At 50.3% G+C, this 23,099-nt stretch overlaps 1 protein-coding gene across 5 annotated transcripts in view; it reads left to right on the top strand.

Annotated features, from left to right (window-relative positions):
• agap3 (ArfGAP with GTPase domain, ankyrin repeat and PH domain 3) overlaps positions 1-23,099 on the top strand; it is a 432,488-nt gene that overhangs the window by 248,106 nt on the left and 161,283 nt on the right. For all 5 annotated transcript variants that reach the window (XM_052023939.1, XM_052023938.1, XM_052023940.1 and 2 more), the window contains exons 3-9: positions 1,584-1,671; positions 5,061-5,146; positions 6,623-6,764; positions 9,983-10,117; positions 10,736-10,863; positions 11,935-12,087; positions 16,919-17,011. In XM_052023939.1, the coding sequence (XP_051879899.1) occupies positions 1,584-1,671; positions 5,061-5,146; positions 6,623-6,764; positions 9,983-10,117; positions 10,736-10,863; positions 11,935-12,087; positions 16,919-17,011 (825 nt within the window). The remainder of the gene's footprint in view (positions 1-1,583; positions 1,672-5,060; positions 5,147-6,622; positions 6,765-9,982; positions 10,118-10,735; positions 10,864-11,934; positions 12,088-16,918; positions 17,012-23,099) is intronic.

The raw sequence follows: 23,099 nt of genomic DNA, 5'->3' as shown, positions 1-23,099 counted from the left end.
GCACAGTTTCATTCTTGTTGGAACAGTGTGGGTTCACATGTGGGTTCACACAGAAGATCAGGGAGCATTGAGCTGGGGGTGTATACAGACTGGCCGACCTGTCTGTGTGAGCACAGTGCTCTGCCCTGTGATGTGCTCTAAACATTACTCCAGACTCTGATTCTACCGTGTAGCACAGAGAAAAGCCGGCAGCTCATACAAAGATCCAGTGAGGAGGTCTCACGGCTGCTTTTACATTCCATATTTTCCTGTCCCCCACGAGCTGAAAGTTCAGGTAGAGTTTGAGTGAGCACCAAACATTTGATTGACACATGAAGTAGTGGAGCTCCTCCTGACGCCTCAGAGAGGAACGGCAGCACATGTCCAACAGTCACCCATGTGCACAGATTCACAGCTTGGAGTGCACCAGGGTCACCACAGACAGTTCATCATCTTGTAATTTATTCAGTTCGTCAGTGTACGAGGCAGCTGATTTATTCACAGCAAAATTCCTCAAGCAAGGGCATGGTAAATGATGAGTGGCTCTGTTTGTCACCGTGAGGATCAACATTCTGTGCAGTTTCCAACTCTTACTGCATGGAACCTTCCATGTCCATCAAAGCAGTTTAACTTCCTACCTGACAGACAGTGTCCACTGACAGTGTGACCCTCCCTCAGTACTGCCCCTCCCACAGTGTGACCCTCCCTCAGTACTGCCCCTCCCACAGTGTGACCCTCCCTCAGTACTGCCCCTCCCACAGTGTGGCACCTCGTTAATCATGCTCCTGCTTTACTCTGTTTGTAGTGCACCCCTGACAGTGCAGCTCTCCCTCGGTACTGCTGCAGTCTCAACACTCGTTCCAGCCACAACCTCCAAATAGTGCAACACTCCCTCAGTGCTGCCCATTAACTCTGGGTGTGGACAGGCAGCACAAGTCCAACTCCCAAGAGGGCAAGTTGGAAAATTAATCAACTAAATTTGGGAATTCACATCAACAGGTAAAGCGATCAGGAAAACTGCTGGATTGTTGTTGATCGCTGATGTCCTGGTGGGTAGGGAACCTGCTGACCCAACACAGCGTGCCGTGTTCAACCCCAGTCGCACTATGTGGGTTATGGAGGATTGAGATGCTGTATCATGAGTCATAGGGAGGGGTTGGGCAGGCTAGGATTTTATTTCTTGGTGTGACGTTATGGAGGTGTATAAAACCATGAGGGGCATAGATAGGGTAAATGCACAGTCTTTTTCCCAGGAAGGGGAACTAAAAACTAGAGGGCGTAGGTTTAAGGTGAGAGGGGAGAGGTTTAAAAGGGACATGAACCATAGAACCATAGAACAATACAGCACAATATAGGCCCTTCGGCCCACCATGTTGTGCTGACCTTCAAACCACACCTAAGACTATCTAAATAGAACCATAGAACAATACAGCACAATATTGTTCTGAACACACAATTCAGCACAATATTGAGAGGCAACTTTTTCACCCAAATAGGCAAATGAGACTAGCTTGGTGGGGCACCATGGACAAGTTGGGCCGAAGGGCCAGTATCCATGCTGTATGACTCTATGACTGAACTAATGAGGTGCATTTGTTCATCAGGGAATTGTAGGGAACCTGTCAAGTGGGAAATCTGCTCTTGTTCACCGATATCTGACTGGAACCTACGTGCAAGAGGAGTCACCTGAAGGTATGGTGTGTTTGTGGGTCTGTGTGTGTGTCTGTGTACATGTATATACAAGGCCTTGTCACTCAGCAAAGTCATAAACCATCTCACCTTAAACCTACGCTCTCTAGTATTTGACATTTCTGCCCTGGAAAAAAAACTGACCATCTACCCTATCTGTGCCTCTCATAGTTTTAAGTACTATCTGGTCTCCCCTCAGTCTACGATGCTCTGGAGAAAGCAATCCAAGTTTATCCAACCTCTCCCTATAGGTAATACTCTCCAATCCAGGCAGCATCCTGGTGAACCTCTTCTGCATCCTTTCCAAAGCCTCCATACCCTTCCTGTAATGGGACCACCAGAACTGCACACAATACTCCAAATGTGGCCTGACCAAAGTTTTATACAGCTGCAACACGACTTGCCAACTTTTGTACTCAGCACCCTGACCGATGAAGGCAAGTGTGCCTTACACCACCTTTACCACTCTATCTGCTTGTGTTGCCACTTTCAGGGAACTCTGAACTTGCACCCCATGATCCCTCCGTACATCAGTGCTCCCGACGGTCCTGCCGTTTACTGTGTACTTTCCTCTTACGTTTGACCTCCCAAAGTGCCACACCTCACCCTTGTCCAGATTAAATTCCATCTGCCATTTCCCTGCCCTATTTCTGACTGGTCTATATCCTGTTGTATCATTTGACAACCATCCACACTATCCACATTTCACCAATCTCTGTGTTGCCAGCAGACCTACTAATCAGACCACCTATACTTTTGTACAGATCACTTGTATCTGTCACAAAGGACATGAGTGCAGATGGTGAGAGCAGTGTGTGTGTGGCCTGTGGGTTCAGAGCATGAAGCCCAAGGAAGAGCCAGGTTTCTTCTCTGCTGGGTTATCTATTGTATTCTGCTTTTCCTAAAAATGTGAAAGGAAGATGCAAGATTCTTCCCTTGACTTTTGGGATTGTTTTAGAGTGAGTGTCTGACTCTTTTCTCTCTCTGTTGTCTTGCCACTTCTGCACGGGCTACTTTATAACCTGCTCCCCCATTACTGTTGGTGCCGTCGGCTGCATCACCAGGGCTCAGTGACAGCAGTCTGCACGATGCACTTCAGTGACACACACACAGGTTATTCCACCACACCTTCCAAACCTGAGACCATAACCACCAAGGAGGACAAGATGGCTGGCACAAGGAGACACCACCACTTGCAACTTCCCCTCCACAATGCATATCAGAAGACAAGAAAATATCAGGAGTAGGCCACTCGGTCCCTCAGGTCTGTCCCACCATTCAATATGATCACAACTGAATTGTCCCAGGCCTCAGTACCTCTTCTGTGCCATAGCCTTCAATCCCCTGATCTTTCAGAAATGTATCTACCTCATTTTTAAATGCCTTCAGTGATCCAGCCTCCACAACCCTTTGGGGTGGAGAAATCCAGACAAAAACTGGTGGTGTTGCAGATAGTGGGGAAGGTTGTCTCGGGCTACAACATGGAATAGATCGGCTGGAGTAATGACAAAAGGAACCAAATCCTGACAAGTGCAAACTTATCGGTTTTGGGAGGGAAAATCCACAGTAAATGACAGGGCACGAAGGGATGCTGAAGAACAGAGGGACCTTGGGGTTCAAGCCCATAGTTTCCTGAAAGTAGCAACACTTGTAGATGGGTTGGTGACCTATGAAGGCAAACATGCCTTCTTCAGAGCATTGTGTAGAAGAGCTGAAACACCATGTTACAACTTTATAAGTCATTGATTAGGCCACAGCTGGAGTCCTGGGTGCAGTTCTGGTCGTCACACTGCAGGGAGGAGGTGACTGTGCTGGAGGGGGTGCAGAGGGGGTTCATCAGGGTGTTGCCTGGATTGGAGCATTTCAGTTCTGAGTTTGTTTTCCCCTAGAATGTAGGAGAACCTGACAGAGGTGCATAAAATTACGAGGGGGATAGAAGGGGGATAGAAGGGGTAGTTAGTAGAACTGTTTTTCCTCTGGAGGGGGTGTCCAAGATAAGAGGGCATAGGTTTAAGTTGGGAGGTAGGAGGTTCAGAGGGGATCTGAGGGGGATCACCCAGAGGGTGGTTGGAGTCTGGAACGTGCTGCCCGAAGAGGTGATGGAGGCAGAGACTTCCGTGACAAGTACCTTAATCACCAAGGCATAGAAGGCTACAGGCCTAATGCAGTCAATGGGATTGGTACAGCTGGGTACAGTGGACGGCATGGACGTGGTGGGCTGAAGGGCCTGTTTCTGTGCTGTCCGACTGTTACTGTGAGAAGAAATTCCTGTGCAACTCCGATTAGAATAACCACCCCCTGATCTTGTAACTGCGTCCCCTTGTTGGAGACACAACCTTTAGTGAAAACATCTCAACATCCGCCCTTCCAAGCCCCTTTAGGTTTCTTTATGTTTCAATAAGGTCACCCCTCTTTCTTCTAAACTCCACAGAATCCACAGTCCTTTCATCCCAGGAGTTAGCCCAGAAAATCTCTTCTGGATTGTCTCCAATGCAAGTATCCCTTAAAAAACTGGACCAAAACAGTACACAGTACTTCAGGCATGTACACTTGTGACAATATTTCTGAACTTCAACCCCATGCAATAAAGACCGATCTGCCATTAGCCTTGGTAACTACTCGCCTTTTGTGGGGAATGCATAGAGCACCGAGAACATCTGTCCTTCACTCCTTAGCACTCTGTGCTTTAGATAACAGTCTGTGTCACGTTCCTCTGGGCTCGCACTTTCCCACGCTTTAGCTCACCACAGCACATTGTTGGAGGGACGTGGTCATGCTGAAGAGCCTGTGGAGGAGATTCCGGCATTGCATGGGGAGAGACGGGACAGGCTGGGCTTGTTTTCCCCGGAGTGAAGGAGGCTGAGGGCTGACCTGACACAAGTGTATAAAATTATGAGGGGCATAAGTAAGGTGGGATCAGAATCTTTTTTCCAGGGTGGGGGTATCGAAAACAAGAGAACATCAGTTTAAAGCCATCAATCAGAATCAGACAGCAAAGGAGGTCATTCGGCCCATCATATCTGTTCTGCTGGTTGAAAGCACTTTTGCTCTGAAGAATTTCTTTAGTTATTCCCTTTGAAGTCCCTGTTGGACCTGGTTCCACTGATCTCCTGGGCCACGGTTCCACTCACAGCTCGCTGCCTGAAACCATTCGCTTCACTCATCTCTGCTTCTGCTGCCAGTTTCTATGTCCTCGAGTCACCAGTCTTCCTGCTACTGGAACTCATTTCTGTCAGTATACTTGGCCAAATTCATCCTTTATCACATCTTTCCCTGAAGCTTCGGCTTGGAGGAGAATTACTGGAACCCCTCTCCCCGGGAGTGTTGCTTCCTCAGGTTGTACGTGGTTGGCTGACGATGGTGGCTCTTTGCTCACCTCTTTTACCTTGCAGGTGGTCGGTTTAAGAAGGAGATTGTGGTTGACGGACAGAGCTACCTCCTGCTGATCCGGGATGAAGGGGGACCTCCTGAGGTGCAGGTGAGCATCTGACTCCAGCGTCTCACCAGGAGTCCCTGCCGCAGAGGTCACGGGGAATTTACAAACCACTGGCTCGGCCACAGCTGGAAGATTGTGGGTGTGATGCTTCAGGGAAGGCTTTGGAGAGGATGTGGAAGGGACTTGCCAAAGTGATGCTGGGGATGGGGGACCTCAGTTGAGTGGGTGGACTGGAGAAGCGGAGGTTGTTCTCCTGGGGGGAGGAGGTCGATAGAGGGGATTTAAAACCATGAAGGGTATCAACTGAGTAGTCAGGGAGAAACTGTTCCCATTGGTGGAGGGTTTAGAAGAGGGGACACTGAATGAAGGTGATTGGCAGAAGTGTAAAGTGCTGCCAGGGAGAGGAGTCAAAGGGATCGGGAAAGAGTTTGCAGGGTTATGGGGGAGCTCAGGGCAGTGGGATGAGCTGCACTGGGATAGGCTTGATGCGTTTGTCCTGAGCCAGCCCGGACAGAGACTTGGGACGGTGCAGGTCAGAGGCTGGGATGGGTTCCCTTCCTTAAAGGGCAGAAATGAAGCAAATCAGGGATCCGAGGGGTGGAGACGGGCTCAGAATGTACCGGGGCAGTATATTGCTTCTGGCAGCTTCACTGGACTGGGACCATGCTGAGTGATAAGGGGTTGGGAAATGGATAGGAGGTGTGGAGTGGGTGGGAATGAGGCAGGGACCAGGGGTTTGAGCAGGTGGGAGGTGGGTTCATGGGTGCACAGGACTGTGTGGGGGGGGGGGGTCTGGAATGAGGGAATGGATTTTGGATAAGGGCTGAGGTCAAGGGTTGGCAGTTGGGATCCAAAGGGACTGGAAGTGGGTGGGTCAGGGGTGGGAGGAGTGAGTGGGTCAGGGGTCAGGGATAGAGAGGGGGGAGTGGATGGGTCTGGGGTCAGGGGTGGGAGGAATGGGTGGGTCGGGGATGGGGGGAGTGGGTGGGTTTGGGGTCAGGGGTGGGGGGAGTGGGTGGGTCTGGGGTCAGGGATGGGGGAGTGGGGGGGTCTGGGGTCAGGGATGGGGGAGTGGGGGGGTCTGGGGTCGGGTGGGGGGAGTGGGTGGGTCTGGGGTCGGGGTGGGGGGAGTGGGTGGGTCTGGGGTCAGGGGTGGAGGGAGTGAGTGGGTCTGGGGTCAGGGATGGGGGGAGTGGGGGGGTCTGGGGTCAGGGGTGGGGGGAGTGGGTGGGTCTGGGGTCAGGGGTGAGGGGAGTGGGTGGGTCTGGGTCAGGGATAGAGGGAGGGAGTGAGTGGGTCTGGGGTCAGGGATGGGGGGAGTGGGGGGGGTCAGGGGTGGGGGGAGTGGGTGGGTCTGGGGTCAGGGATGGGGGGAGTGGGTGGGTCTGGGGTCAGGGGTGGGGGGAGTGGGTGGGTCTGGGGTCAGGGGTGGGGGGAGTGGGTGGGTCTGGGGTCGGGGATGGCGGGAGTGTGTTTGCTCTGACACAGACTGACGTGAGGTTGGTTTGTTGCCCCCAGTTTGCAGCCTGGGTTGACGCCGTGATCTTTGTCTTCAGTCTGGAGGATGAGATCAGCTTTCAGACAGTTTACAATTACTACATGCGGCTCTCCAGTTACCGGAACACGGCCGAGATTCCCATGGTGCTGGTGGGGACACAAGGTGAGTGACGTCTGGCTTTCTGGGCCACCGCACCCCGCCCCCTGCTCCCACTCTTCCACTTCTACTCCCCCCCTGACTTCCACCCCCGCTCCCCTGAGCTCCCACTCCACCACCCCCACCCCCCCAGGCTCACACTCCCCCAACCTGCAGTCTGTTCACCGCAGCGTGAGAGCGGTGATTCACGTCTGGCATTGGGAGGGTACCAGTAACATCCCAGAGTGGCTGTGAAGCAGGAAGTGGGGGGAAATCATGAAGATGACAGCCACCAGGGCAGTGGTACTGAGCTAATGGTTGGAGCCACAGGCTGTCGAGTCTCTGTGTCCTGATGGACTTCATCCTAGGGTTTGAAAGAAGTAGTTAGTGACGTGGTTGGGGCATTGGTATTAATTGTTCCCGATGCGCCATAGACCCGAGTTCCATCCTGACCTCAGGCGCTGCCTGTGTGGAGTTTGCAGGCTCTCCCTGTGACCGCGTGGGTTTCCGCCGGGTGCTCCGGTTTCCTCCCACATCCCAAAGACCTGTGGATTGGTAGGTTAATTGGCCGCTGTAAATTGCCTCCAGGGTGCAGGTGAGTGGTGGAGTCTGGGGGGACTGATGGGATTGTGGGGAGAATAAAAAAGTCAGATGGATGGTTGCTATGGACACGGTGAGCCTGTTCCTGTGCTGTCACTGAACTTCCTAGATTTGGGGAAGATTCCATTAGATTGGAAAATAGCGTGTGTAACTCCTTACTTCACAATGAGATAGGAAGTAGAAAACGACAGGCCTGTTAACTAAAGGTGTTATGGGGAAATGTTAAAAGCCATTACTAGAGTTATGGAGTTATACACGGCACAGAAACAGGCCCTTTGACGACTTGCATGTGAATGTACAAGGCGTGGTCAGTAAGTTTGTGGATGATAGTAAAATAGGCGGTGTTGTAGACAGGGCAGAAGGTTATGAAAAATTACAGGGGACCTTGATCAACTGGGTATGTGGGCTGAGGATTGGCAAATGGCTTTCAATCCAGATAAATGTGATGTATTGCATTTTGGGAGGTCCCACCAGGGTAGGACTTACACAGTGAATGGTAGGGCCCTGGGGAGTGTTGTAGAACAGAGGGACCTTGGAGTGCTAGTGCATAGTTCACTGAAAGCGGCATCACGGGTGGGTAGGGGGAAGGCATTTGGCACGCTGGCCTTCATCAGTCAGGACAGGAGGTTGTGTTGCAGTTATATAAGATGCTGGTGAGGCCACATTTGGAGTATTGTGTACAGTTTTGGTCACTCTATTATAAGAAAGATGTTATTAAAGGAGAAAGAGTGCAGAAAACATTTACCAGGATGTTGCCTGGACTCGGGAGCCTGAGTTACAAGGAGAGGTTGTGTAGACGAGGACTTTTATTCCCTGGAACGTAGGAGATTGAGGGGTGACCTGATAGGGTGAAAGCACACAGTCTTTTTCCCAGGGAGGGGGTGCTAAAAACAAGAGGGCATAGGCTTAAGATCAGAGGTGAGAGATTTAAAAGGGACGTCAGGGGCAGCTTCTTCACACAAAGGGTGCTGTGTATTTGGAATGAGCTGCCAGAAACAGCGGTTGAGGCGGGCACATTAGCAACGTTTAAAAGCCATCTAGATAAGTCCATGGATAGGAGAGGTTTAGAGGGCTGTGGGCCAAACACGGGCAGATAGGACCAGCTTGCAGGGGAACACATTCGGCATGGACGAGTTGGGCTGAAGGGCCTGTTTCCCTGCTGTGTGACACTGTGACCCAACTTGTCCATGCTGACCAAGTGAAAGCACTATTAAAGATGTTTTAGCAGGGCACTAGAAAAAATCTAGGTCATCAGACAAAGTTGATCTGGTCTTGTTAAATGGGGATCATGTTTGACCAATATATTGGAGTCTCTCGAAGCCAGGGGTAAAAGGGAATCAGTGGATGTGATGTAGGTTTCCAGGAGGCATTTGATAAGGTGCTACATCAAAGGTTATTGTGGAAACTAGAAGCCCTGGTGTAGGAGACAACATCTTGTGGATAGAACATCAGCTGCCCAACAGCAAACAGTGAGTAGGCACACATGGCCTGCAAGTAATGTGCTCCAGGGGCCTCAACTTCGTACTGTACAGGTAGATGCCATGGATGGAGGCACTGACGGTTGCTTGCTCAATTCTGCCGAGGATACAAAGATGGTTGGGAATGTTAACAAAAGCAGGAAATGTTGGGAACACTCAGCAGGTCAGGGGGCATCTGTGGGAAGAGAAACAGAGTCAATGGTTCAGGTCGGAAACCCGTGGTCACAACTGGCAAGGAGATGGAAGTTAGTAAAGCTGCGGGGGGGATGTCTGTTTGGGTAAACCAGGGTGACCATTAGTTGTGAAAAGGGCATCAAGAGGCTGCAAAGGGATATGGATAGGTCTGATACTGGGTGTCCCGGGACACTCAGTCTGACACCGGGCATCCTGGGACACTCAGTCTGACACCGTGTGGGACAATCAGTCTGACACTGGGCGTCCCGGGACACTTAGTCTGACACCGGGTGCCCCGGGACACTCCATCTGACACTGAGTGGGACACTCAGTCTGACACCGGGCGCCCCGGGACACTCAGTCTGACACCGTGCGCCTCGGGGCACTCAGTCTGACACCAGGCGCCCCGGGGCACTCAGTCTGACACCAGGCGCCCCGGGACACTCAGTCTGACACCGGGCGTCCTGGGGTACTCAGTCGGACACCGGGTGTCCTGAGACAGTCAATTTGTCTAAAATCTTTTCCAGAAGGCATGCTGGATACCTGAGAGGCAGGTTGCCTTTGGCTGCTCTGGGGTCCCAGTGAGTGACTATCCCCTGAACATTGTGCAGGTGTACGTGTGTGACTTCCTATTATTGTTGAACCTCTGGGCAACGTGGGTGTGATTCTGTCACTGACTGTACCCAGCAGAAGTTTAACAGCTAACCACCTGTCATTAATTTGTTGGTGTTTATCAACTGACCGTAGTTGATCTCTGACAATTTATTTACTGGTTGTGGTTTATCAATTGTCTGTACTTAACCTGTGATCGTTTATTATCCAACTGTAATTGTTCTGTGACGGTTAGTTCACCAGCTGTAGTTAAACAGTCGCAGGTTGCCAATTGCTTGTAGTTTGTTGTATCTACCAACTGTGGTTAACTGAGCACTGGTTTTAACTGCCTGCATTTGATCGGCGAATGTGTATTAACTGCCTGTGTGATCCGTTTATCAGATGCAATCAGTGCCACAAACCCTCGGGTCATTGACGATGCCCGTGCGCGGAAGCTATCCAATGACTTGAAGCGGTGCACATACTACGAGACGTGTGCGACCTATGGACTGAACGTGGAACGGGTTTTCCAGGATGGTAACGTCACCTTCTTGACATTTTATAGCAAAACCTGAACGTTCTGTTGCTGTAGCTTCTGGCGAGAAGTATAATTTTCCTTTGTCCTTGTTGTCCCTTCCAATGACAGTGTGTTCGTGTACAAAGTCCTTCAAAAATCCTGGGTGGGGAGTCTGGCTGCAGTACCGCTCTGTTCCCCAGCAGATGGCAGTGTTGTCCAACCCCTGTCACAGGCCTCACTGGTGCCCTGCGGTGGTGTACTGTGGAATTGCAGCTGTGCCCAGAATCTTCGGACCATGAGGTGGTGTACAGGAAGCAGCAGTCCAGGTCCAGCCCTTGTATGTGCTCATCTTTCCGGAGATTCCCTGCTCCGCCCTTCTGGGAACTTGGACTACAAATAGTTTCAAATCTTTATTTGTGCAGAGGGAATTTTAACTGAGCATTCTGCAGCTTAGTGGATATGAGCAGGGAGATCATTGGGTCGGCAGGTGAATAGCTCACTGACACTCGGGTCACTTGGGTACCAGCAGAGTCAGTATCTTGGGGAAGTTGAAGAGCTGCCCCTGTGTACGAGATCCGCGCGGATACCTGATCAGATCTGTCAGCATTCCCAGGTGTGTCTGTTCTTCCCTCGTTTAGTGGCTCAGAAGATTGTGGCGTTACGGAAGAAGCAGCAGTTATCGATTGGACCCTGCAAGTCACTGCCAAACTCTCCCAGTCATTCCTCCGTTCCCAATGCCTCCATCCCATCTGTGCACATCAACCAGGTGAGCCATCACCCTCTGTACGTGTCAGAGTGGGGCCACATGTTACGAGGGGCGAGGCTGTGTATTAGTTTTCACTGAATATGAAGGAATAAAAGATTGCCGTTTGATGCCTTGTGCCTGCTCTGCCATTCAACAAAATAATGGTTGATCTTTTACCTCAGTGCCATTTTCCAGCACCAATCCCATATCTTTTGATTCTTTGTTGATCCCTTGGATATGCCCAGTGACTGAGCCCCCACTGCCTTCCAGGGTGGAGAATTCCAGAGAGTTACCATCCTCTGAGTGAAGAAATTCCTCCACTCCCCTGAGTCTGTGGTCCCTGGTTCTAGGCACCGGTCAGGGGGAACATCTTCTCTGCATCACCCTGCTAAACTCTGTAGGAATTATGAACCTTTCAGTGAGGTCACCTCTCACTATAGAGCCACAGAGTCACAGAGACAGGCCCTTCAGCCCACATGTCTGTGCCAACCATCAATTATCCATCTAGACTAATCCCATTTACTAGCACTTGGTCTTTCTCTGCCTTGGCAATTCATATGTTCACCCAGACGCTGCTTAAACCTTGTGAGAGTCTCTGCCTCCACCGCCCCTAAGGCAGTGCGTTCCAAATTCCAACCTCCCTCTGGGGGAGAAAATTCTTCCTCACATTCCCTCTAAATGTTTTGCTCCTGGCCTTAAACCTATTCCCTCTGGTCTTGGACACTTCTGCTATGGGGTAAAGTTTCTTATTATCTGCCTCATCTACCCCCCCTGTAGCTTCATAAATCTGACAGGTCCCGCTCAGCTTGCTCCGCTCCAGGGAGAACAGACCCAGCCTCTCCTCATAACCGAACCGCACCATCCCAGGCAGCGCCCTGGTGAATCCCCTCTGCACTCTCTCCAGTGCTGTCATATCCTTAAAACTTCAGAACAATCTGCGTTTCTAAAGCAGCTTCCATAGTCCCAGGACTGAGTTGGAGGTGTGGTCAGTGTAAGTTGGCTGAATATGGGAGGCATGTTTTAGAGCAGCTTGCTAGCCCTGGGCGTGATGTTGATTTGCTGGTGGGTTTAAATCTGATGTGATGTCCACAGGCTGCTAACGGAGGGGTCTTCAGTGATTACTCCTCTTCAGTCCCATCCACGCCAAGTATGAGCCAGAAGGAACTGCGAATTGAGACAATCGCTGCCTCCAGCACTCCCACCCCCGTCCGCAAGCAGTCCAAGCGGCGCTCAAACATATTTACGGTAAGTACGAAGCCGATGTTTGCCTGGGTTTATTAAACAACGAGGAATTAGGAGCTGGAGTTGGCCATACTGCCTTTCAGACTGTTGAATGAGATTGGGGCTGATTGCAAACCCTGTTCTCCATTCTCCGTTCTCCATCCCGCTGGTCCCGAAGTCTATTATCCTAGCCTCGAATATACGGAACGACTCATCATCCAGAGCTCACTGGAGCAGGAGTTGGCCACCTGGCCAGCCAAGTTTGCCCGTGCATTCACTATGGTCATGGCTGATCTACCCCAGGCCTCTTCTGTGCCAGTTCCCCATCGCCATCAATTCCTTGATCTTTCAAAGATTTATCTACCTTTAAGTGCCTCCAGAGATCTTGCCTCCACACCCTCTGGAGTGGAAAATTCCAAAGATTCCAGATATTCCTTCTCTTCTCAAACTTCAATGTGTGTCCATTTATCTTAAGTCAATGATCACTCGTTCCAGATAGAGGAGATCTCAGACAGTTCATAAGTCCTGATCATTTGGCATCTGGCTCACCGGATTTTGATTCCCACACTCCCTTTCATCTCACTGTGGCCCTGTTTTCTGCATTCTCTAAAAGTCTCTCCTTGTACCTAAGCCTCCCGGTCCTGGCAACATCTAATTGTGAATCTTTTCTGCACCCTTTCCAGCTTAATCACGTCCTTCCTATAGTTTGGTGACCAGACCTGTGCACAATATTCCAGGTGCATCCTCACCAATGTCTTGTGCAGCTGTAACACGATGTCCCAAGTCCGTACTCAGCGCCCCATCCGATGAGGGCCAGTGCGCCAAATGCCTTTTTCACTGCCTTCCCTACCTGTGTCACCACTTTCAGGGAACCATGTACCCGTACCCTGGGCCTCTCTGTTCAACAATATTCCCCAGGACCCTGCCATTCACTGTGTAAGTCCCGCCCTGGTTTAACTCCCCAAAACACATCACCTCGCTCTGAGTTAAATTCTATCTGCCGTTCCTTGGCCCACTTTCCCAGATGACCTGGTTCCTGTTGTAACCGCAGATGACTTTTTTTGCTGTCCACCTCACCACCAATGTCGGTGTCAGCTGCAGACTTACTCATCGTGCCTCCGACATTATTGTCCGAGTCATTAATACACACGATAAACAGCAGAGGCCAGCACTGATCCCTACAGCACACCACTGGTCACAGGTCTCCTGTGTGAAGAACAACCTTCCACCACCACCCTCTGCCTCCTTCCACCACCACCCTCTGCCTCCTTCCACCACCACCCTCTGCCTCCTTCCACCAAGCCAATTTAAATCCAACTGGCTGCTGGCCCCGGATCCCATGTGATCTCACTTTCCAGACCAGCAGACCACGTGGGACCTTGTCAAAGACCTTGCTGAAGTCCATGTAGACAACATCTACCACCCTGCCCTCATCAATCCTCTTGGTCATCTCTTCAAAAAGCTCAATCAAATTCGTGAGACTTCATTCCACACATCAGTCCTTGCCTTTCCAAATGCAGAGAGATCCTGTCTCCCAGAATCCAGTAACTTTCCTACCACTGATGTTCGGCTCACTGGCCTGTAGTTCCCTGGCTTGTCCTTGCAGCTCTTCAGAAATAAAGGTACATCATTAGCTTCCTTCCAGTGGCTAAGGAAGATCTAAAAATCTCTGCCTGGGGTCCTGCAATTTTTTCCCTTGCTTCCTCCTGTTGTCCTAGGATACACCTGGGGATTTATCCACCTTTATGCGCCTCAAGACCTCCAACACCACCTCTGTCGATATGTATCAGGACATCCCTGAACTCCCTATCTTCCATATCTTGCTCTTCTTGCATTGACCTCCCAAACTGCACACCTCACATCATTCTGCGTTATCCCCCATCTCTCCTTCCTCCCCCCAAATTTGGAACGGGTCTGTATCCTGCCTTATCCTTTGACAACCTTCCGCACTATCTATCAAGTCTGTGTCACTCGTAAACTTGCTAATCAGACCACCTACACTTTCATCCAAATCATTAATATACATTACAAACAGAGGTCCCAGCACTGTGGAATACCACCAGTCAGGATAACGCCCCCCACCACTACCCTCTGTCTTCTGTGGTCAAGTCAATTTTGGAACCAATTGATCAACTCACTGTGGATCCCATGTACCTTAATCTTCTGGGTCAGCCTACCTGGAGGGACCTTGTCAAATACTTTACTAAAGTCCCTCTGGACAGCAGTTATTAATTCATTATTGGTTCGCTAGTAGGAGCAACATCTGCAAATCTGGCACCACCGGAGTGCCGAGGGGCCAGGTTATCGCCTGCACCCACATGAGAAGAAACATAGCAGCAGCACCTGTCTTTCCAAGCCCCTAAAATGTTCAAATGAGATCATCTCTCATTCCCCAGAGAGTATGGGTCCAATCCGCTCAATGCTTCCTCGTAAAATAACCCTCATCCCAGTAATCAACAACGTGAGCCTCTTCTGTACTGCAGCCGAGGCAGATGGAATTCTTCCTCAACTAACGGGAGCAGGTTCAACAAAGTCCTCCCGATGTGGCCCCACCAAAGGCGTGCAGATCAGTCCCTCCCTGTGTAATGAACTGTTGGCACATTGTGGGCCGCAGGGCCTGTACTGTGCTGTAGTATTCTATGAAAACTGTTGAGGATGCATAACGGGACATAGAAACATAGAAAAACTACAGCACAATTCAGGCCCTTCGGCCCACAAAGCTGTGCCGAACATGTTCCTACCCTAGAAATTACTAGGCTTACCCACAGCCCTCTATTTTTCTCAGCTCCATGTACCTGTCCAACAGTCTCTTAAAAGACCCTATCGTATCCGCCTCCACCGCCGTTTCCGGCAGCCCATTCCACACACTCACCACTCTGAGTAAAAAAACTTACCCCTGACATCTCCATCTGTGGAGAGAGACCGAACATTCCAGATTAATGACCCTCCACCAGAACCAGTCGGAAGCCAACATTACCATTTGTCTCCCTAATTATTTGCATGTTATTGTTCTCTGGTAATAGGGAACCAGATCTCACTGGACACCGGTGTTTACTGTATCACACCATTTAATTAGTACCTAATCTTTCTACCAAAATGGAAAACCTCGTTCTAACAATCAGAACCTCAAACATGGACTGGTGTTTTTTTTGAGCATTCAATATGTCAGGCACAACTTTGCCCTCACCAACATTCAACACTCAGCAGAGATGAATGAGCAGTTACTATGTTTAGCTGGTGTTGATTCAGAAAGGAGTGTTAGTCCAGAGAAAGAGAGCTGCGTGCCCTGTGTGCTGTCTTGAACGGAACAGGGCAACAGGAGATTTCAGCAAGGCCCCTGATGTCCGAAGTTGCTTTGCCTGAGATCAACAGATGGAAATTACATCTGGGCACTGGAGGATTCATCAGGGAAAGCAATTGAAATCTTGCTTTAAGCACCACCCCTCCCACAGTGCGACCCTCCCTCAGTACTGCCCCTCCCACAGTGCGACCCTCCCTCAGTACCGCCCCTCCCACAGTGCGACCCTCCCTCAGTACTGCCCCTCCCACAGTGCGACCCTCCGTCAGTAACTGCCCCTCCCACAGTGCGACCCTCCCTCAGTACTGCCCCTCCCACAGTGCGACCCTCCCTCAGTACTGCCCCTCCCACAGTGCGACCCTCCCTCAGTACTGCCCCTCCCACAGTGCGACCCTCCCTCAGTAACCGCCCCTCCCACAGTGCGACCCTCCCTCAGTACCGACCCTCCCTCAGTACCGCCCCTCCCACAGTGAGACCCTCCCTCAGTACCGCCCCTCCCACAGTGCGACCCTCCCTCAGTACCGCCCCTCCCACAGTGCGACCCTCCCTCAGTACTGCCCCTCCCACAGTGCGACCCTCCCTCAGTACTGCCCCTCCCACAGTGTGACCCTCCCTCAGTAACCGCCCCTCCCACAGTGCGACCCTCCCTCAGTACCGACCCTCCCTCAGTACCGCCCCTCCCACAGTGAGACCCTCCCTCAGTACCGCCCCTCCCACAGTGCGACCCTCCGTCAGTACCGACCCTCCCACAGTGAGACCCTCCCTCAGTACTGCCCCTCCCACAGTGCGACCCTCCCTCAGTACCGCCCCTCCCACAGTGAGACCCTCCCTCAGTACCGCCCCTCCCACAGTGTGACCCTCCCTCAGTATGGGAGTGAATTTCTTGGCTCACCGCTCCTCCTGCTGCAGTCTCGCTGCCATCAGTTGAACCTCGCCTGGTGTCACCAAACGTGACAGTGATCTGGGCTGGATCACTGAGGCAGTGAGTCACTGGGAATAAAGTTTGGGTTGGGAATGGGGGGGAGATGGAGAACCTGGATCAGTGGTATTGTAGATGGTAGTGAGTGTTGGTAGGGGAGTGTGTTCCTGCGATAGGTGTTGGGGGTGTCATGGTGTTCTCTGGATGGGTGTTAGGGGTGTGAGGGTGTTCCCTGGATGGGTGTTGGGGGTCTGAGGGTGTTCCCTGGACGGGTGTTGGGGGTCTGAGGGTGTTCCCTGGATGGGTGTTGGGGGTGTGAGGGTGTTCCCTGGATGGGTGTTGGGGTGTTCCTGGGACGGATGTTGTGGGGGTGGTGTTCCTGGGATGGGTGTTGTGGGGGTGGTGTTCCTGGGACGGGTGTTGGGGGTGTTCCTGGGACTGGTGTTGTGGGGAGAGTGTTCCTGGGATGGCTGTTGTAGGGGAGGGTGTTCCTGGGACGGGTGTTCCCTGGGTGAGCTCCCCCGGCTGTTGTTGGGGAGGGGAGCTTCTCGCGTGAACACCTGCCCAGCAGTTAGTGTGCAGCAGCCTGTCCAACATTCAGCACGGATTTTACCTGTGCTCTCCTCCGTTTGCTTCAGTCTCGGAAGGGCAGTGACACGGATAAGGACAAGAAGAGCCTAGATGGTAAAACAGACAATATTGGGAGTGGACGAGCTATCCCCATCAAACAGGTAAGGAGCTTTCTTGCTGCTTGGTTTTGCCTCATTGAGCTTTTTCCCATAACGTTACCTCACATCGCTCCGAATATTCCTGGTCCTGAGGGCAAGGGATTAGCCGAGTCCATTCTGATGTCAGGAACAGATCCTGCCACAGTGGTATCTGGGAAGGCAGCTGGAGTTTCAGGGGGACAGAAGGCTGATGTGTGCGCTGGCTCAGTGTCTGCACCAATGTCCCCTCAGATATCTCAGTCCCTGCCACATTTAGAGATTTCAAGGTGGTCTCCCTGTGGCTGACAGAAGCTTGGTGCTTGATATCGAGTCCGGCTGTGTGAATCGAGGGTCTCAAAGAGTTAATTCTGGTTATCAGGTGCAGACTGTTTGTACCACAAGGTGCAGGTGTGTGGTTTACAGAGAGCTTTGGGTATGTTGTAGAGAACGTGCAGCAGGTGGGCAGGACAATGACTGATCTGTCCCGCTGCCATCTCTGTAACAGGAGCTGTGCACTCAACTGCTTCTCCTCTCTGCCTCTCTTATTGTCTGACCACCAAACCTATTTGTGCCAGCCAGGTACAGATCCTTTAGTAATGTGCCTTGTGCTTGTTGCCTACTTGAGTGTAGCATTAGGACTGAGTGTTGCATGCTTTGAATGTCTCGCCTCTGCATTGTTTATTACAGATCTGTTTGTTACAGAGTGGTTTACATTGTGTGGTGTCTAACACGGATGAAATGGATGGTGTGTGTTTGGGGGTATTTAAAGTAATGTGTGCTGTGTATGAGGGGCATATTTATCACATCGTGTGTGTTTATGGCATGTGGTGTTCTGGGACCGTTTCAATCATACCTGCCCTTCACTCTCTCTGTACACTTCCTCCAACTGCATCACCATGCACTGTCTGCCCTATTCAATTCCAGCTGCTTGATTCCTGTGTTAGTACAGAATCCCAACGTGGTTCTGGTAGTCTAGGAGGACAGTGATCTCACTTGTACAGCAACCCTGCCTGTTCCAGGACACTATTCTCTCCACGTCCCTTTCGGAAGCCTGACTGTTCCTGTCACGGCCACGGCTGGTGAGTTACAGGTGACCCTGTGGGTAACACAGGCTTGACCTTACAGAGCTCACAAAGCACTGGCCAAAAACTTGGGATATGGAATAAAATTCACTCTCCCAGAATGTTTATCAAAAAAAGTAAATAAAGAAGCAGATTTATTTTTTGTCACGTTTCTTGACACAAGCACAGATGACATGGCTTCACACGATGGAAAATCATGAATCGGGCCTCTGCCACCCCCCGCCCCCTCTTCCACCCCCACCCACCACCTGTAACGCTGGGGTTGCCTATATTACTCTTTGTGTAAGATAGTTTGTTCCACAATTCCCCTGTACATATCATGGAGTCACACAGCATGGAACAGGCCTTTCAGCCCACTGAGTCCCTGCCAACACACACACAACCACTCCTGCACTGATCCCACTTTATTCTCCCCACAGTCCCATCCACTCTCCCCAGATTCCACCACTCATTTTGCCCGTCACTTTGAGTCTGGGTGCCTGGCTATTGAACCACCCACCAGTTCTTAGAGTCATGGAGTTGTACTTCAGGGAAACAGATCTAACTGGTCCTTGCCAACCAAGGTGTCTTCCTGAGCTGGTCCCATTTGCCCGCGTTTGGCCCACATCCTGCTCAACCTTTCCTCCTATCTATGTACCTGTCCAAGTGTCTTTTTAACATTGTAATTGTCCCCACCTCTGCCACTTCCTCTGGCAGCTCGTTCCATACACCCACCACCCTCTGTGTGAAAAACTTGTCTCTCAGATCCCCTTTAAACCTTTCCCCTCTCACAAACCTCCACTCCCTAGTTTCAGGCTCCCCTACCCTGGGGAAAGACTGTGACCCTCCATCTTATCTACGCTTCTCATGATTTTATAAACCTCTGTAAGGTCACCCCTCAGCCTCCTTCTCTCCAGGGAGCACAGTCCCAGCCTGTCCAGCCTCTGCTCATAACTCAACACCTCCAGTCCCGGCCACATCCCCATGAATCTTTTCTGCAGCCTCTCCAGCTTCATCACATCCTTCCTGCAGTGTGTCGCACACAACTGGAAGTGTGGCCTAACCAGTGCTTTGTACAGTGCAATGTAAGATCCCAACTTTTATATTCTATGCCTTGCCTCTGAAGGCAAGCTTGCCACATGCCTTCTTTACCACCTTGCCTACCTTTTATTTACTAATAATTTTATTTTTTGTGGGGTACAGACATAACTGGCAGTGCTGACATCTAGTAACCTTCCCTGATTATCCCTGCACTTAAAGCAGCTTGATGAGTCTGGGGTTACACACGGTCCAGACTGGGAAGGCCACAGACTTCCTTCCCTGCATGACATTACTAAGCCAGCTATGATTTTTTACTGTAAAAACATGGTGTTGTCATTGTTACCGTTACTGAGGTTAGTTTTATTTCAATGCTCAAACTTAAATAACATAAATCAGTGGTGAGGTTTGACCTTGTGCCTCTGGATCAATGGCTTAGATCTCCACCTGGTGGTCCTGTAACTTGACCATTCTGCTACTGCATCCTAACATTTTTCCTCTGTTTAGCCAATCTAAACCTTCTCTGACCTTGCACGCCCCTCTCAAATCTCCTTTACTCCAGACAGAACAGCCCAGCTTCTCCACTCGAATCTTGGAGCTGAAATCCTTCAGCTCTGCACCCATTCCAGTGAACCCTCTCGAAACTTCAGATCCTTCTGACATTGTGATCACCAGAATCGGATGCAATTCCCCAACTGTGAATTGACCAGTGTTTCCTGCTTTGTGTTTTTTCGTTTGTGCCTTTATTTATGAGTCTCAGTCTCCCACTTGCTTTACCAACTACCGTCTCCACAAGCCCTGCAGCTTGCAAAGACTTGCCTACCTGCCTACCTGCCCCACCACCCTCTGCCTTGCCCCCTTTACCCTACCCCTTACCCAACCCTTGTGCCTTTTAGTCTCTGGTGTCCCTCTGTTCATAACGTGTGTGTGAGCCTGCTGATGGCATGTGTAGTGATGTATGTATTACGATAAATGTATATTTTATAGGATGTTGTTTGTACGTGTGTTGTTGACATGTAACTGAGCTGATAGCGTGTTCTGTCATGCAGAACGAGGTGTAAGGTCATGGTGGTGCATGTGTGTGTTGGTAGCATGTGTTTAACGAGCATGTCAGTGGTGTATGTTTAATGTGTTGGTAGCATTTGTACATGTGTGTTTAATTGGCGTATTAGCATGCTTAATGGGTGCATTGGTAGCATGTGTGGATGTTTTGGCAAAATGTGTTGGGTGTATTGGTAGCGTACGTGTTGTGCTGTGGGCCGTTCTAATGGACATTGTACTAGAAATGGGACTGGTGAGCTATGGTAGCTGTTAATTCCTTTCCAGTTCTTGGACCTGCACCCTGTGGTATTAAACCAGTTCAGGGAAGTGCCAGAAGGCAGCAGTGGGTTAAATGGCCAGGAGATGCTACCCTGCAGGAATTAGACAGCCTCAAACCCTCCTTCCCATCTCCTTTCTGTTCAGTTTGTTTATATTCTGATTTAATTTGTGGAGAATGCAAGTTTTGATTTTTGATTTTTTTCATGTGAGAGTGTGTTGAATTTGCCAGCTTGTTGCAGCTGTTCCATCGCTGATCCGTTTGTATTTCTGAGTGACCATTTGGCAACTGATTTTCAGCATTTCTCTCGCTGGACAGGAAGGGAAGTGAAAGCTTGAAATCTTCTTGTCTGTCTGTGTATCAGCATCTTTTCACATCTGTAAATGTTTCTGAATCTCAGAGAGAACCAAACACTCGTATCTCACCCTGCTGTGGTGGGATAGAGTCTCTGCACATTCTGATATCTCAGCCTGCACGCAATGCTTTGCAATGTGTTTGTGTCCTTTTGTTCGCGGTTGGAGGTGTCTGCTGGAAGCAGTGTTCCCATTGTGTTGGTGGCAGAGCGAGAGTGCGAGGTGATGGCCCGTGCAGGGCCTGCTGTTCTATAGCACCTACACACCGTGCCGAGGCTGGACAACACCATCGCCATCATTGCCTTCACCACCATCGCCATTGCCATCGAAGCCGTGCAGACAAGTGAGCCCGTGTGCTGACTCAATACAACAGGAGGCCCTAAGTACGGGCCTGAGCTCCCAGTGCAGGCACAGGAAACAGGAGAGATTGGATCACTTCACTGGGTCCCACCAATCAACTCTTCAGCTCATTTGTCCTCTGGCACCTCGTGCGAGCATTCTTGCTGCAGCCTCTCCCTGAGGTCTTGGATCGGAACAATTTAATTAATTGCTCCTGTTTCAGCTCCCAGCCCCAGGAAATGAAGCGGGGAGTTTTAATTTAGCTCTGAAGAGCTCAGCTCTTACAGTAAAACTGTTTGACCCTGCCATCCGGAACACAACTACCTCAGACTGCAACATGAGCTGTTGCAAGATGCTGCGCTTCGAGTTGCAAGCAAGAGTTTCAAGTCTAGGCTACTTCCTGAGCATGTCCCTCAGATACCAGTCTCTCTCCTCTTCCCTCTGTGAACTGTGTCCAGTTACCCTGCTTATAGGGTCCCCCTCCCAACATGTGTCACCTGGTGACGTTCAGAAGAAAAGTTGCTCCTATAGCTGACTTAAGATGGAATACAGTGTAGGGAAGTGTGGGGTTACACACTTTGGTAGGAAGAATAAAGGTGAAGACTATTTTCTAAATGTAGAGAAAATTAGAAATCAGAGGTGCAGAGGGACTTGGGAGTCCAGGTTCCCTAAAGATTAACTTGCAGGTTGAGTCGGTAGTAGGGAAGGTAAATGCAATGTTACCATTCATTTCGAGAGGACTAGAATATAAAAGCAAAGATGTACTGCTGAGGCTTTACAAGCTGTTGGTCAGACCTCACTTGGAATATTGTGAGCAATTTTGGGCCCCATATGTAAGGAAGGGTCTGCTGGCCCTGGAGAGGGTCCAGAGGAGGTTCATAAGAATGATCCCAGAGGAGGTTCATAAGAATGATCCCAGGGATCCTATGAGGAGCGTTTGATGTCTCTGGGTCTGTACTCGATGGAGTTCGGAAGGATGAGGGGGGGATCTCATTGAAACCTACCAGATACTGAAAGGTCTGGATAGAGTGGATGTGGAGAGGATGTTTCCATTAGCAGGAGAATCTGGGATCCAAGGGCACAGCCTCAGAATAAAGGGACGTCCTTTTAAAACTGAAATGGGGAGGAACTTCTTCAGCCAGAGGGTGGTGAAATTGTGGAATTCGTTGCCACAGAGGGATGTGGAGGCCAAGTCATTGGGTATATTTAAGGCAGAGATTGATAGGTTCTGGATTGGTAAAGGGGTTAAGAGTTATGGGGAGAAGGCAGGAGAATGTGGTTGAAAAAAATCAGCTATGATTGAATGGCGGAGCAGACTCAATGGGCTGAATGGCCTAATTCTGCTCCTATGTCTTATGGACTTAAGGACTTAGGTGGGGAATTGGTTCGGCTGAGAGGGAGTGACTTTTCAAGTTGTTAGATTTCGAATAGAAAGGTTGAAGGGAATTCTGCTTCAGTTGATTGAACAATACAGTTGAGAAAATGTCCATGTTAAATAGCTGGTTGTTCTTAGGACAACAACAGGGAGTTCCTGTTTATTCACGGTAATGGTTACTCGGTGTAACTGTAGAAATTCCCTGCTTATATTCGGTAAGGATCATTTACTATAACTGCACAGAGGTAGTTCATTCAGGTTAAGAGGTACTTTCCATGTAACTTTGATCTTTATTAGCAGTTATAGAACATAGAACATTACAGCACAGTGTAGGCCCTTCAGCCCACATTCATGTGGCTATCTAAGAGTCTCTTAAATGTCCCCAATGTATCTGCCCCCACCACCTCTGCCGGCAGTACGTTCCACACACCCACCACTCTCTGTGTAAAAAAAAAACTTACCCCTGACATCCCCCTTATACCTTCCTCCAATCACCTTAAAATTATGCCCCTCGTGTTAGCCATTGTCGCCCCGGGAAAACGTCTCTGACTGTCCACTCGATCTATGCCTCTTATCATCTTGTACACCTCTGTCAAGTCACCTCTCATCCTCCTTCTCTCCAAAGAGA

The sequence above is a fragment of the Pristis pectinata genome, chromosome 9 (assembly GCF_009764475.1).
Source record: "Pristis pectinata isolate sPriPec2 chromosome 9, sPriPec2.1.pri, whole genome shotgun sequence".
Lineage (NCBI taxonomy): Eukaryota > Metazoa > Chordata > Chondrichthyes > Rhinopristiformes > Pristidae > Pristis > Pristis pectinata.
Note: the sequence above shows the minus strand (reverse complement) of the source record. Positions and strands in the feature narration are given on the sequence as shown.